At 44.8% G+C, this 15,404-nt stretch overlaps 1 protein-coding gene across 1 annotated transcript in view; it reads left to right on the top strand.

Moving 5' to 3' along the window:
• The window catches only part of CAPN13 (calpain 13), an 87,797-nt gene that overhangs the window by 10,240 nt on the left and 62,153 nt on the right, over positions 1 to 15,404 (top strand). Inside the window, exons 3-6 of the mRNA XM_066623297.1 lie at positions 1,708 to 1,826; positions 8,291 to 8,424; positions 11,785 to 11,959; positions 12,872 to 12,946. Of these exons, the coding sequence (XP_066479394.1) occupies positions 1,708 to 1,826; positions 8,291 to 8,424; positions 11,785 to 11,959; positions 12,872 to 12,946 (503 nt within the window). The remainder of the gene's footprint in view (positions 1 to 1,707; positions 1,827 to 8,290; positions 8,425 to 11,784; positions 11,960 to 12,871; positions 12,947 to 15,404) is intronic.

Genomic DNA, 15,404 nt, shown 5'->3' with positions numbered 1-15,404 from the left:
GAGATAGGATCCTGGCACAAGTTGCTGCTGCTGGAATTCACCCCCTGCCCCCAAATTGCCCTTGTCCTCCCCCTCCCTGCCCTGAAAACCTCCTCCTGCTTTTTACCTCCCAACCCTTGACATGCCCCCCGGGGGGCATTTACCAGGAGGAGCCTCCAGGAGCTGCTACTGCACATTCCACAGGGCTGCCCATTTGTGGCAGTTTTGGATGTACTGCAAAGGGAGGAGTGAAATTATTTAGGAACAGTCAGAATATGGAAGCAGAATGAAAACACAAAGCCAAAGATGTCCCTGCAGTTGTGATCCTTGGAGGTAGGGTAGATAATAGGATCTCTGATAGTGACTCAAAAAAAAATTTTCTTTCATTTTTTTTTAAGTTGTCCTTTTTAAAAAGAGGGCAGAAGGCTAAGAATCAGAAAACTGCGAGTTGACACATAGCTGGGATGCTCAGGGCAACATGTCAGCAAAGCAGATAGTGATAGGGAAAAAGATAGAAGCAAAACGTAGAAAAAAAATGATGTGTGAGTCATGAGGATGAGGTCTCTTGTTATCTGGTGTGCTCCCTGGGGCATTTGGTGGGCCGCTGTGAGATACAGGAAGCTGGACTAATGGGCCTTTGGCCTGATCCAGTGGGGCTGTTCTTATGTTCTTATGTTCATCAGTTACTGATCTTCTCCCCAAGTGGCTGTTCTGGTTCCTGTTTTATATACACCAGAGATAGCTAAACTTGCTTAATGTAAGAGCAACATATGAGAAACTTCAGATGTTGGAGAGCCACAATATTTAAGAAGCATTTAAATTCTTATATATAATTTACTCGCCATGAACATTAAACTTCAGAAGATTTCTGAGAGCCGAACATGATATGTCAAAGAGCCATGTGTTGCTTGCAAGCTCCATTTTGGTCACTCCAAAACTCTCTGTCTACAACTCTCTGTTGTAATCAGAGGGTTTGTCTCTGGCCTTTTTTTTGCATACTAGAGGTCCAAACTAGTTGATATTTGGGGAGATGTGTGAGAAGTCTCCTGTTTTTTTTTTCTTTCTGAAATGCATCATCAAATGCCGCAATGGAGAGCAGGACAGTATTGAGATGTGTATGTGTGTGTTTGCATGCCATGAAACCTCAAAGCAATCAAGTAAGAGATTTGTGTGCAAGGCCTAAAATGTTATTTATTTGTTTGCTTGTTTGTCTAGAGGAAGCATCATGCCATGCTTCTTCTAAGGAGGTCAGGGTGGTGTACATAGTTCCTTCTCTCCTTTTGTCTTTACAACAACTCTTTGAGGTACGTGAGGCTGAGAAACGGTGGCTGACCTCAGGTCCTCCTGGAAGCTTCACGGCTGAGTGGGGACGTTGAACCAGGATCTTCCAGGTCTATGTCCAACTCCCAAACCACGTCCTGGTTCTCAGAGAAATCATGTTAAGGAAATTCTACATATGCACTATGAAGCAGTTGGCATTATAGTTCAGAGTTGGCATTATTCATATCCTTTCACGGCAGTGGACAACTATTTCTGTTAGAGAGGTATTTAGCACTACATAACATGTTCACAGTGGAAGAGGTAGGATGAGCATCAGTATAAGCTGGAAACATTTGCACTCCATACCAGGGCATTACAAAGTATGGAGGCATGACTGCTTGCTGCAGTTGTGGAACATACGAAACTAATTCAAAGGATTCTAACATCTTGTCTCTTATTGTCCTGGAGCTGACTGTTGGGTTCTAGCCGCTCTGGGTTCTTTGACTCTACAACGGCGGTTCTTGAAAAATGTGATTCCTGGAGGCCAAGGATTTCGACATAAATATGCAGGGATTTTTCATTTTCGGGTATGTAACGTAAGTTGGTATATCAATTTGAATTATGTGTTCAACCAAAACCCCAGAACTTTGAGCTGTTGATGGTGATAGGCATTGATTCTTTATTGCTTGCAACCACTGGCCTTTGCAATGTACCAGTCATATGAACATGCCCCCCTCCCTGGAAAAAAACACATCCAGCCAGCAGAATACATAAACATACAAAATTATGCAGGGGATGGACAGAGTGGATAGGGAGATGCTCTTTACACTCTCACATAACACCAGAACCAGGGGACATCCACTAAAATTGAGTGTTGGGAGAGTTAGAACAGACAAAAGAAAATATTTCTTTACTCAGCGTGTGGTTGGTCTGTGGAACTCTTTGCCACAGGGTGTGGTGATGGCAACTGGCCTGGACGCCTTTAAAAGGGGATTGGACAAGTTTCTGGAGGAAAAATCCATTATGGGGTACAAGCCATGATGTGTATGCGCAACCTCCTGATTTTAGAAATGGGTTATGTCAGAATGCCAGATGCAAGGGAGGGCACCAGGATGCAGGTCTCTTGTTATCTGGTGTGCTCCTTGGGGCATTTGGTGGGCCGCTGTGAGATACAGGAAGCTGGACTAGATGGGCCTATGGCCTGATCCAGTGGGTCTGTTCTTATGTTCTTATGTTCTTATAACATCTTGATTAAAATGTATAACAATTCACAAAGCCCCTCCCGGGACATGAAAAATGTTAATTCTAAACCATTGATCATCTGTTCAATTAACAGAATGTGGACTGGAGATGTAGACTATGAATCTTTCTTACCCCTGCAGTTTACAGTGTCATTCTGCATGAGCTGGTGTTTGATTCGCTTTCATCATTTACTCCACATGATTCTTATTCTTACTTATGTTGTGTTGTTGAGATATTATTGTTGTGTCTTAAATCATGTTAAGTCACTCAGAGAAGTTTTTTGCCTGAGAGAGTGAGATAGAAATCTTTTCGATAAATGAATATCATGTGCATTTGGTCCCAGCAATTTATGGCTTTGCAATACTTTCTCTAGGAGAGAAGGTTAAAAAAGGAATCGCTTCATGGCAGCCTCATAAGCATTATTTAGGGACATGCCATTATTCAGAAGTGAGACTTATTAAGGAATTTGAATGCATTTTCCACTATTCTCTTATCAGCAACTCGATACACCTGTTGCTACTTTTCTTCTAACAAGAAAATCAAACCGGAGCAAACAAAAACCAGCACTCCAAAATCCCCTGAATCACACATCTTTGTACATCACATGCTTAAATTATCTCTTCAAAGTTGATGCTAACACAGCATGGCTTGGTAATTAGTTTTCATGCAACTTCGCAAGGATGCATCATTTTTCCTCAAAGAGATAAAAAGCCTATTTTCAATTTCAGTGGCAGAGCTGCTACTTTACATTTTTTTTTTCCAAAGGCATTTTAGAAGCAGAAAGTGCTGCTTTAATAGCCTACTGATCACTACGCACCTGGTGTACTTTTATATCTAAAGGGACAGGGGTCTGGGCCTGGCCAATCATTAGATGTGCAATATCCAAGGAAAAAGCCATGTGTGCTTTTCTGAGCTCTCCTGAGGAAATGTAACAAACAAAAATGTGCTCAGAACTGCATTAGTCCTTTTACAACCCAATCCTATCCACACTTTCCTGGGAATAAGGCTCGTTGACTCTAATGGGACTTACTTCTGAGTAGACATGCATAGGATTGGGCTCTTAGTCAGTTGAAAATATTGGCGTTACATACCAATGCATTACATGCCCATAGTGTAAATATTTGTGTTCTGTTTTAGAATCAATAGGGCAGAAAGTATATACATGGCAACTGAACATTTTGACAATGTGCATATGACCATTTACCAAGTGATAACAGTGTTTGAATTATGATGGAGAAGGTAGATAGGCCTTGAATAAAAGCCATATCCCCAATTTCCCCAGTTTTAGCTGAACACAACCCTTCCCTGTAATCTTCTAAAAGCAAGAGCTGGGAGGCCCAGGCCCTCTCTGGCCCCCCTGTAATCTGACCAGTGAATGACCAGTGAATGGTGACCTACTATATAGTTTGTATAGTTGTTATGACTTTGTAAACTGGTTGACTGAGTGGTTAGAGATTATTGCAGCCCAGTCCACTGTAATTCACTGTGTGGTGGTCCAGCAGCACCAACGTGGGGTCTGCTGAATGTCGTGGGGAGGGGATTAGTCTCTAGAGGTCGCCTCAAGGAAGGGCCCCGGCTGGCCCACTGGATCTACTCAGACCAAAGCCAGCAATAGCACTGGCACAAGTCCAAGTGGATCTGGAAAAGTGGATTGAGACTAGGAAGGGGGATAGGTTTTGGTGTGAGCCACCAAAACTGCCCCTCCTACTGGTTGCTACCTGCCCTCCTACCTGTTTCCATTGCCACTCCATTCCATACACCCTCTGCCTTCCTCTTGCCCCCTACACAATTCTACCTGTCCTGGTGGGCATCTGGTATGTGCTGGCAAGTGGAGCCTATGGCTTGCTGTGGTGTGATCTTTTGTAACAGTTGGAAAGTACCTAGCACCCCCAGAAAGCTCATTCTGGTGGTGGTAGGCATCAGTACAATTGGGACCTTAAAGAGGAAGCTGAATTTCACCACCTCTGCCAGGCTGCGTATCTTTTGGGGTCAGCTTTGCAATCCTAGCCTAAGTGACAACCAGCCAGCATCTCTGAGTTTGACAGTCTCTCCAAATAGACTCAAATTTCCCCCAATGACTGTTGTTTATCTCAGGGTGCACACCAAATCCCTATTCCTGCTCTCAGCCACACCCCATACCTGTCAGCTACAACTGACATGCACAACCTTCAAACTGTCTGGGGTAGGCAAAAAAGCAGGTCAATCAGGGGAGGAATAAAAACAATTCATGATGGCAATAGCTAGACTATTCCAATGGACTGGGCTCACCAATGAATCGTCCTAACTCAGCCAGGCACAGAGAGAGAACCCAGTCAGGGAAGGCTCACTCACTGCCAACTTTGGCTTTTCCAACTAAACACCCACTGGGGGTGCTGAGGGTTGCCTGAGGGTGTGGAACAAAGATGTCTGCATCTTAAATCCAGGTGGCCAAGTGGTGGCATTGAGACAGTGTGTCTGAGCTCTCCAAATCAGCCTGCCAATTAGTAAGAGGAATGTCACCATGTAACCAGCAGCACACCTGAGTGGTACTATTCAGAATCCAATCAAGGGAGGGTCAACTATAAAAGCCAATCAAACAGGTATGCCTTACACCTCTACCATTTGCGTGGGGGCAGGGCAGTGGTCCTTGTTTAATTAGTAAGTGAACCCGCCAGATTGCATATGAACTCAAATGGCTCAGCCACTTCTGTGAGACCCCCAGAATCTAGGTGATGTCCAGGGCAGGCCTGGAAAAGACATATCTTCTGCTGATGCTTGGATGAAGCTCTTGACTTACAGCGCAGTCACACTTTCCTGGGAGTAAGCCCCATTGACTCTAATGGGACTTACTTCTGAGTAGACATTCATAGGCTTGGGTTGTTAATTCCCACTGGTTTGAATATGTGTTTGGGGCAGGTGTCACTGCTGTTCATTGTTTACATTATGCTGCTCTGCGTCTTCAGTGGTATTTAATATTTGTTGAGTTGATTTTGCTGAATTTTTATTGTGAATTGCTCTTTGGATGCCACTTTGAGGTCCCCTTGGCTTCTAAACATTAATATAAAATAAGTATTTATTAAACCCTGCTGGATTTGGCTGATGTTGCTTGATCCATGATTGCTGATTGGCTTTTCATTGGTGTTTTGTTGATTAATGATTTTATTGGTTTATCGACCGCTTTGTATGCTGTTTTCACAGACCATGTGACTGACAAGTTATAAAAAACTAAATTAAACAAACAAAAACAAATTCCATCGCCCAAGGGATCCTGGGAGCTTTTCAGTAGGCAACACACTTTTCTCTGTGCTAAGCACAAAAGTCTGCCTTAATCACCAAATAAAAGGAGGACTTCAATAGCATGGTGAACTTTACTCTTGACATTTGGAAATCTTCCAGTATGTGGATTAAGTTGCTGCAATCTCTTGAAAGACATCTTGTTTGCACTCTGGCCACCTTCTTCCTGCAGTGTTTGCACATCAGATCCTGCATAAAGGTGTGTCAGAGTCTTGACCTTAAATCTCTTCAGTCAACAGGCCAGAACAGGTGCATGCTTCTGGCTGCTGGTTGGAGCTTTCACTGGCTGGAGTGAAAAAAAAACACTCCCTCCCCCATGAACGAGCCTGGAAAGATGCCTGCTCCTGTGGGCTGCCATGTCTATGCTTCACTTCTCTGCCAATCAGCTGCAAAAAAGATGAAACCAGCTTGATTGTTTTTACTGGCTTGAAGCTATGCTTCCACTGTGATGGGTCAGATAAGCTGACACTAGCAGCTGCAACCTTTTCACAGCCCAATCCTACCTCAGTTCTCCGTGGCTTCTGCTGCATCCTGCAGGGGCGTTTTGGCTGCTAGAGGTCTCCTCAAAGTAAAGGGACATTTGTGCCCTTCTCAGGTGTAAGCCAAGCAACTGGCATGGGTCAACTCAGACCTGCACCAGCTATATAGCCGATGCAAGTCTGTGTTGATCCATGTCTGCAGATCAACCTGGGAAGGGGAATAGGATATGGCACACACCAGGTCACCAATCCCGCCCCCCCCATCACTGCCCTTCCACAACCCATTACATCCCCTTCCTGCCCTCCCCCTGCCATTCCCCCTTGCCAGATTCACATGTTCTTACAAACATAGCTCTGCATACCAGCACCAGCAGGAAGTCTCCTACTCCTATCAGTTACACTGTCACAAAGTGCTTTATAGTGCGATTGCAACACCTTGCTGGGCTCCATTCTGTCTATTCCGTGACTGTTCTGTCACCACCCTTCCCCTACTCTGTTTCACCCCCTTGCCCCCATTCTGCATGTCCCTGTTGCCACCCTCACCTGCTGGGTTTCACCCACCCCCTCCACCTCTGGGAAGAGACCCAAAGGAATCTTTGTACTGATGATAAAATTCTCTCAGCGGCCCTGATATGACAGAGGTTTGCACAAGGTGAACATAGTCTCTGTCCACTTGCTGCCTCTTGCTCCTTTGCCTCCCCCAGCACAAGCCCCCTCCTGCTCACCCCTAACTTGGCATCAGCCCCCCTGCCCCCAGCAACAGCCTCCTAAATATCTGCTACTCTTGCTATTACTTTCTACAGTCTTGGATGCATGCTAGCCATCGCCATCTTGGCAGTGGCTGGTGTGACACCCCCTGAATGGGTGGAGCCCGGGGCAATTGACCTCCTGCCCCCCCACTGTACCACTGTATCATATTTATACCCTTTCTTCAAGAAGCTCAGGTCCCCATTTGTTCTCACAACGTGCCTGTGAGGTAGGCTCTATTGGAAGCCAGTGACTAGCCCAAGACTTCTCCATGAACTTTGAAGATTCAGGCTCAAGTCATAAATACTTACATATCAATACACATACAAAAACAACAAAAGAGCTATTTTTTACTTGCTACTGAAAGAGCTCACTGACAGATAAAAACAATATTTTACACAGCAAAAACAATATGACACTTCAAAAGCTTCACAAACAAGTGCTCCATTTTTTAAAATATTTATCACTAGTCATCTGCTTTTTCTCTTCTTGAGTTACTCGACAAACAGAGCTACTTTTGTTGCTGCCTACACAGAATTCTGAATGGACGGGCAAGGGCAACTACAGTAGGACACTAGAGACTTACGTCCCCATTCTGTTCCCTCACGGTGATGCAGCAGTGTTGGTGCAGCCCCTGCTGCATCTCACAGGGGAATTTTGGCTCCTTGGGGAAAGGGAACATTTGTTTCCTCGAGGGGACATTTGTCCTATAGCCATGGGCAAGTCCCAGCAACTGCAGTGAGTCAACTCAGACCTGTGCCACCCCTATACAAGTCCGTGTCGATCCGTGTTGGGGGATCAGGCACCAGGAAGGGGGATGGGATACGGCTTGCGAGGCAGCGCTGATCCCTCCCACACCCGGGGCTGATCCATCCACCCAACGCTACCTCTGCGCTGGACTTACCTGATCCAGCAGATGTACCTGTGGTTGCCAGTGCCAACGGGAAGGCTTTGGCCTTCCTGCCGGCACTGCTAAACGCTGTGCTGTTGCAGAGAGCCTTACAGCACACTTTTGAAACAGCGTGTGCTGGTTGAGCACAGTTCTGCTGGTGCAGGAGTGAGTAGGATTGGACCGAAAGAGGAGCAGCCACTGGGGCTACTCTCTGTGTTAGCATGTGGAGTCATTTGCCCTAAGGCATATCCTTTGGCTTATCTGAGCCTGGGAATATGCTAGCTGGTCTGAATGCTCCAAGAATATGCCGTACGCATACGGTAGTTTCTAAGCTTCCTATTTAAGGCTTTTGCAGGAGGAGTACACATGCTGATCAAGTAAGTATGAAATATTGATCCTTTCTTCTTTTGTTTTCCAGCTCTGGTATTATGGAGACTGGGTGGATGTGGTGATAGACGATCGACTGCCTATTCTCAATGGTTACTACTATTCTGTCAACCCACGCACCCAAAATGAGTTCTGGCCATCCCTGCTTGAAAAAGCCTATGCCAAGTAAATATATATAAGTTTTCTTTGTATCTCTGGAATGGATAGATGTGCCATGACTAGGCTCAGGTAAAAAACCTGTGAGTCACATCTGTTGGTTTCAACTCATGTGGGATCTGCAACCACTAGTTTAGTGCAATCTAAGGTTGTCTTTGTAGTAAAAGCCACACCAGTCCCTCCTCCTGCACTGTCAGTCGTCCCTCAGCAAACGTCCTGGGTCTGCCAAAATCTCAGCAGCACTTGCCTGCTGACAGGGGTGGGAGCTTTCCTCCTCCAAGGCTTTGCCCTTCCCAGGGCAGGATACTTCTCCGTCATATACTGTACTGTGATTCTGTGCCCTGACTTTCACATGGGACATATTTTCCACATTATTTCTGCATTTCTTTTCTTTATCCAAGGTTCCCCTGAAAGGAAGGCCCTTTGGAAAAAATGGGCTCCTGTCCCTGCTTCCCAGCTGGCAGTTTCCCTCCAAATCAATCACAGTTCATTTTGGGGGGCACAAATTGGGCAATTTCCCAGGGCAACCTTCTCATTTGGAACCAGGGAAGGGATATCTCCTGTAAGCTCAATCAACCACCCCAGTGACCAGTGAAGGTAGGTCATGTGCCTCTGCCTCACCCCTGTACTACAACTTCTGGGGTTCAGAACAGGAGAGAGGGTGGTAGGCTACTCAACGGGGAACATGTCACTATCTCTCAGCCTAACCAACCTCACAGGGTTGTTGTGAGTGCAAGATTGTATTTGGTATGGCTGTCAGAGCATGGTATTCTACATGGGTAGGTCTGTATTTGACCATAACATTTACTAAGCACGGGTCAAGCAGGCCCATGGGCAGAGTTAGTGCACTGTGGGTGAGTGATGCTTTCATGATCCCAGTCCCCCCGGTTCACAAGCAATGACCGTATGCACCACACTTTTCTTGAATTCCCATGGAACCAGATTTGAGCAGCTCAGGCTACACACAGAGCTCCAAAGTAACAATTTGTCCACCCCAGTAATAAGAAAGAGAATTGAACAGCAACACAGAAGGTCAGATGATAAAGGTAGATATCAAAATGCTGATTTGGAGACTCTGAGATGTACTTTAGAAAGAGTTGACTCGGGTAGCATTTTGTTGAACAGCATTTTCATTCCAGAAAATGCCAGATCGCAATTACATTAAGATGGCAAGAGATGCTGTTTATGAGATTTTCAGCCAAGAGAGTTTTCCCCAGTGCACACTAGAAATTCTTCTCTTGTCAACTGAGGCTGGGAATGTTATTTTAAAATACAATTAGCCATGGATTTCATTTTGTGATTCTGTTCACTGTTCAGATAGTGTACTTACTGTGGTTTTTAATGGCATGCACTCCTGTTATCTACAGTAACTTCTGAATCATCTTCCCCCCCCCCCCCATTTGTGATCAAGCATCCAAGATAAGAAAACAGGACTTGAAAGATACCTTTTGGTAACCAGACATGCCACTATCTGATGAACATTCAATGACCTGAACAAAAAATGAAGTTATCTTAGATTAGGTCCCACATCATACATAGATCCTGTGGTGTTTAATTCCACTCTTTGGTCGTATCCCTATCTGTCTGATCTGCTTTCAGCAGTGACAAGTAGTTTTTAAATTCAGAGGACTGCAAACATGCTGGCAAGGATGTTACTTCAGCATTCCAGAATTGTGTGTGTGTTTGCAAAATTCAGCAAGGTACAAACACTTGCCTAGGGACGCATTCAAGGTTGAACTGCAAAAAAGGAAAGCAAAGGAGTATGTTTTTCAGAGCAATTGCTCTGATGATTTGTTAATCTTTACACCTTATAATAACTGTGGCAGTGTTGTAGCCACACGGCAGGAGTCTTGGAAGCAAAGGGGTTGTGTCTTTGCATGCATACCTAGTAATTAATTTCCTTCATAATAACAGTCATTTGATGCATTGAATTGGTGACTTAGCTGGGGATATAGGTTGAGGCCAACATATTGCATGCGAAGCAGCACAGAAAAAGGTATGGCGAAGGGAAGAGAAAAAAGAGACAAGATAGCTGAGATTTGATGTCTTGATTTGTGCAATGCAAGCTTTGGTTTTCCAATATAGTTTTCCACTTGGTTTTCCCACTTAAGTAACGGTGGGGTCTGTTCATAGCATGTGGCTTCTGCTGCACTACCCTCCACTACACATATGCCCTCGATCGCACCCATGATGGATGCAAAATGTCCTGAGTGGCTCATCCAGATACAGCTGTTGCGATCTGGCAGTGACTTGTGCTGTAATAAGCAGTCCGTTCTCAAAACATAATAGAATCATAATAGCCTGATTATTATTCATTTCATTTCTATCCAACCCTTCCTCCAGACACCTTGCAAGGGACTCCTCAACAGACACAACAACAACTCTGTGAAGTAGCTTAGGTGGAGAGATACCTGCTGGCACAAAACCACCCAGTGAGCTTCATGTCCAATGAAGGATTTGAACTCAGATCTCCCCAGTCTAACATTCTTCATAGTTTAACCACTATACCACTTTGTTACAGTTTCATCTATGAATGGGGCTCCTCATAAGCCCTGTCCACATTCAGGGTGCTGAAAATCTGTGTACAGTATCCCCATGATTCCTTACTTGTATGCACAATTATTCATGCACACAACATGCATAGAGCAGTACAGAGATATATTCTCCATCTTAGAACTTTTCACACATGACATGGCATTCGCGCATGCATGTACGTGTGCGTATACACACAAACACCCACACGCATTTGTATATTCCTACAGATGTTTTTGTGCGAACAGCTGCACCGTGTGTTCATTTTAAAAGCCAACAGTCTGAGCATCTCAAATGTAGATCACGTGTACAACTATGTGCACACTGTATGTGTGTAGAGATTGGCCGTTATGTGTGCATCAGACACAAAATGGGCATGGGTCCAACAAGGCGTGTGATTATTTTTGAAAAGTTAATTTTTACAATGAATGCATGTAAATCTCATGACGATGTGCGTCCATGTATGGATCACCATAACATCACACGACAAATTAACATTAGGCTAAATGTCCTAAATGTAGGAGCTGTCCAGCGCTGAATCAGTTTGTCCAATTGCAACAGTAGGTTGTCCTTCAGTGGAGGTGTTCAAGCAGTGTCGGGAGAGACACCTGTCAGGGATGTGATAGAAGTTTCCTGCATCAAGCAGGGGTCTGGACTAAATGATTTTTAAGGTTCTCCAACCCCAACATTCTATGATTAACATGTGAATGGCTTTATTCTTTCTGTCCACCAGAACCAATCCTGTCTTCTGTAGGCTAATATAAGAACCATTAAAAACTCCTTTCTTCTGCTCTGAGCTTCTTACTCATTGAAGCATCTCTCTCTTTTTTTCACAAGGTTGCGAGGTTCCTATCAGAATTTGCACTGGGGCCACATTTCAGAAGCTTTAGTGGACTTCACAGGCGGGATTCAGAAGATGTTTAACCTTCAGAAACCCCCTGATAATCTAAATGAGATAATAAAAGCAGCTGTCTACTCAAACTGCCTCATGGGGTGCACCACTCTTGGTGGGGTAAGTCAGAAGTTGGGGTATGCGGGCACATCTCCGTTTTACCATTGCATTTACCAATCTTGCACCAGAATGGTCACTGTCAGGCACACGCCAAATATATTAAATGCAAAATTTGGGGGGCAAGGAAGTTTTTACTACCTTGTCTCCTGTCCAAGGACCATATCACATCCAGAGCAGTTTATTATATGTATGTAGCATTTTAAATCTGGACGGAAGTATATCAGTTGTGCATGGGACAAATATGTGCTAGCAAATGCACGTAATATACAAGGACATGTGCAGGGGAGCCACACAGTTCTTCTCCACTGATTATGTGTAGGACAGCAAATATTCCTTTGCTGTTGTGTAACAGCAAAGAGAAGAAGCTGTTCGTTTTCAGGATGTAGTGGGTAGAATCCAAGGGAGAAAAGGAAATCTCTCCAGAAATCTGGGAACACTCCAGAGCAATTGGTTGGATCTTAAGGAGTCTGATCAGAAAGAAGGTCATGCAAATTTGCCCATGTTCCGTAGGGTTTACCTCCTAGTAAATGAGTTCCCACATTCTGCTTGTTGCACATTTGATCAAGATGCTGTTTGCCCACCATTATTTCCCAAGCCACAGTGCTCATGTTGCCCTGCACATGCCCAATCTCGGCTGATCTCGGAAGCTAAGCAGGGTCAGGCCTGGTTAGTACTTGGATGGGAGACCGCCTGGGAATACCCAATGCTGTAGGCTTATACAATAGTCTTTCGAGACTGAAGGTTGCCAACCAGTAGTGCTGAGCTACTAGCCTGTGCTTTTAACCCCACCCACCCCCCTACAAGTGACCCTGTTTTTATTTGTGAAATATTGGAAGGTGTGTTTTTTGTATCAAATGAACGTTTGCTTCTAAGTGCTTTGAGAGAGATGATGGCTATTCTTTCTCTGTTCAGCAATCAAGAGGTAACCCTGTACTGAGGAATGGCATCATAGAAGGTCATGCTTACACTGTGACATACGCCACAGAGGTAAGAAAGATAACATTTATTTCCTGCTGTTCTTTATGGTCCCATTCCTTCCACCTTCTCCTAATTGGCGGAGGGCCTGCTGCTCTCCTCTGTTTTCATAGATCTAGTGCCTTTAGGATCAGAAGGTAGCTTTGCGTTAATCTAATCTAGGATATGCTGTGTGACAGAGATCTCATAATTTCAGTCCTGCTTCCTGTTTTCCTGAATGTTCTGAAACTCAGGGATTCTTGCGTAGAAGTAAAAGGATAATAAAGTTAGTAAGGCGATGCAACCACTGAGTTGCTTAAAAGCAAAGTATTGAAATGCTGAGCCCCTAGTTAACACTCACTGGTTCAGCCAGTGATGCTGCAGAAAATAACTCGCTACTAGAAAAAGGGTCTCAGGCAAGCTTTAAGAGACCAAAACAAATTAAATGAATGGAGCCTTCTGTAGGCTGAATCTGTGGAGTTAATTTAATTCTGAGATATAAACTATTGATGCAAGAGCAAAACTGATTGCATTAAATACAACGATAGCCTGCAACATTTCAAAATTCCCTCTGCATGTCACATGGCACTGGGGGATTGATATCATGTAGCAAGAGACAGTGATGCAAGGTAAATAACTATTGTAAGAAGTAGCAGCACTTCTCTGGGAGTAAAGAGTATCCAGGGAGATGTATGGTCCAGCTTGTGCCCATGAAGCTTGTGTCCATGAAGGAGAAGTTGCCTAAAAGGAAAGGGCTGCCCTTCATGGCTAATGACAGGTAGCAGAAGCTGATTGGTCAGGAGGGAATTAATACCTCCATGAGAGTGGAATTGGCTCCAGGCATGTTGAAGGAGGTGGTTGTGGCTGTTCCTCAAGAATACCTCTGTTGAACCTTGAGGAGGACTGTATCTTGAGTTTCAAATATCAACTTCTTGGACAAGGTGCTCAAGTGGCTGCCATACTAAGATATTCTTGAATACACCAAGATCCGAATTATCTGGATCTGTTTCAGTTTGGTTTCAAGTCTGGGTCCGTCACGCAAATAACTTTGATTGCCCTGACTTATGCAGGGGGGTGGGGAAACAGGGGAAGGGTAGCCCTGCTAATTCTCCAAGACCTTTCAGTGCCATTGACATGGTGTACTTCTGAATAGGCTGTTGAGTTGGGAGCTAGGAGCATTGCACTCCAGTTATTCCATTCCCGTCTCAGTGACCATTTTCAGAAGGTGGTGATGGCAGACCGTTTCTCTGGGTTATGAACACTGTGCACTTAGGCTGGATCCTGAGCTATTATACCAGGCTGCTCAGATCAGTGCCAGTGAATTCACTCGCGCAGGTCCAATTAGCCCCATTGAGGTGGCTGCCATGCAACATGGGGTAAGGGGAAATAAATCCCCTTACTCTGAGTTGCGCAGGATCCACTCAAACCCTGTGCTGGATACAGTGAAGGCCAGCTACCTGCCTATTCCAGTGCAGATTAGGATTGGACTGCCCATGAGATTGTAAAAGTATTCAATTAGTTCCAGGAGTCAGGAGAAGACTAGATGAGGGTCAATAAAAAGGATTGCAGATGGTGCCAAATGCGGGACTGCAAAGTTTTATGGGGTGCTACCCAGAAGCCACAAGTGCATTCTGAGGTGTGATGCGGCTGCCAGAAAAGTGTCTCTAAGACTGCAGCCTTTTAACATGATTTCATTCCTAGCTAACAAGAAGCAGGCAGGGGAGAGAGAGGTTCTTTCACACATGACAGAATTGGAGGTAAGCTACGGTAGCAATCAGGGCAGCAGTGCGGCTCAGTGATGGGCTGCTCCCTTTCAATGCGGTCTCCAGGTGGAAGTGAAATGAAAGCTGCTGGGATTTGTAGTTTGCAATGTTTGTAGTCTGTAGGCTGCTGGGATTTGTAGTTTGCCCAGGCACCCAGATAAGCACTCCCAGGGCCTGGCAGCCTAAGGTGCATCTGCCACGCAGCTGCTTTTGGCTCTCCTTCTGCTGCTCTTGCTGGTAGTGCTCCCCCCCCCCACTGCACTCAGCTGCCTTGGAAAAAACAAACCTATATTTAGGTTAATAGCCAAAAAAGTTTGGGAAACAGAGTTAAGGTCACTTTCAACTTGGCCCTTGCTTTTGACATTGGTGATATTAGTGCCATAATTGATGGCTTTGGAGGAATAAACACTCCCCTCACCAAGAAAGCAGAGCTGCTGACTGCAGTAAATCCTTTGCTTTCTTTTCAAGTGTGGAATTATTTATTTCTGCCGAATTGATCTCCCACCCCACAGCAGAAAATAATGTTAACATTTGGGCAACAGAAGGCACTATGTGTGGGAAGCCTTGCGGGCAGTGAAAATGACTTCTTCATCTAGCTCTGAACTCTTGAACTTTTACTTGGGTGTATACAAAGCATATACTGGCAGCTTGAGCTTCGGCTGTGAAGTGTAACCCACACCATTTTGTGTAGCTGTCAGCATAGGTCACCACCATACTGTATCATCATT

The sequence above is a fragment of the Tiliqua scincoides genome, chromosome 1, assembly GCF_035046505.1.
Source record: "Tiliqua scincoides isolate rTilSci1 chromosome 1, rTilSci1.hap2, whole genome shotgun sequence".
Taxonomy (NCBI): Eukaryota; Metazoa; Chordata; class Lepidosauria; order Squamata; family Scincidae; genus Tiliqua; species Tiliqua scincoides.
Note: the sequence above shows the minus strand (reverse complement) of the source record. Positions and strands in the feature narration are given on the sequence as shown.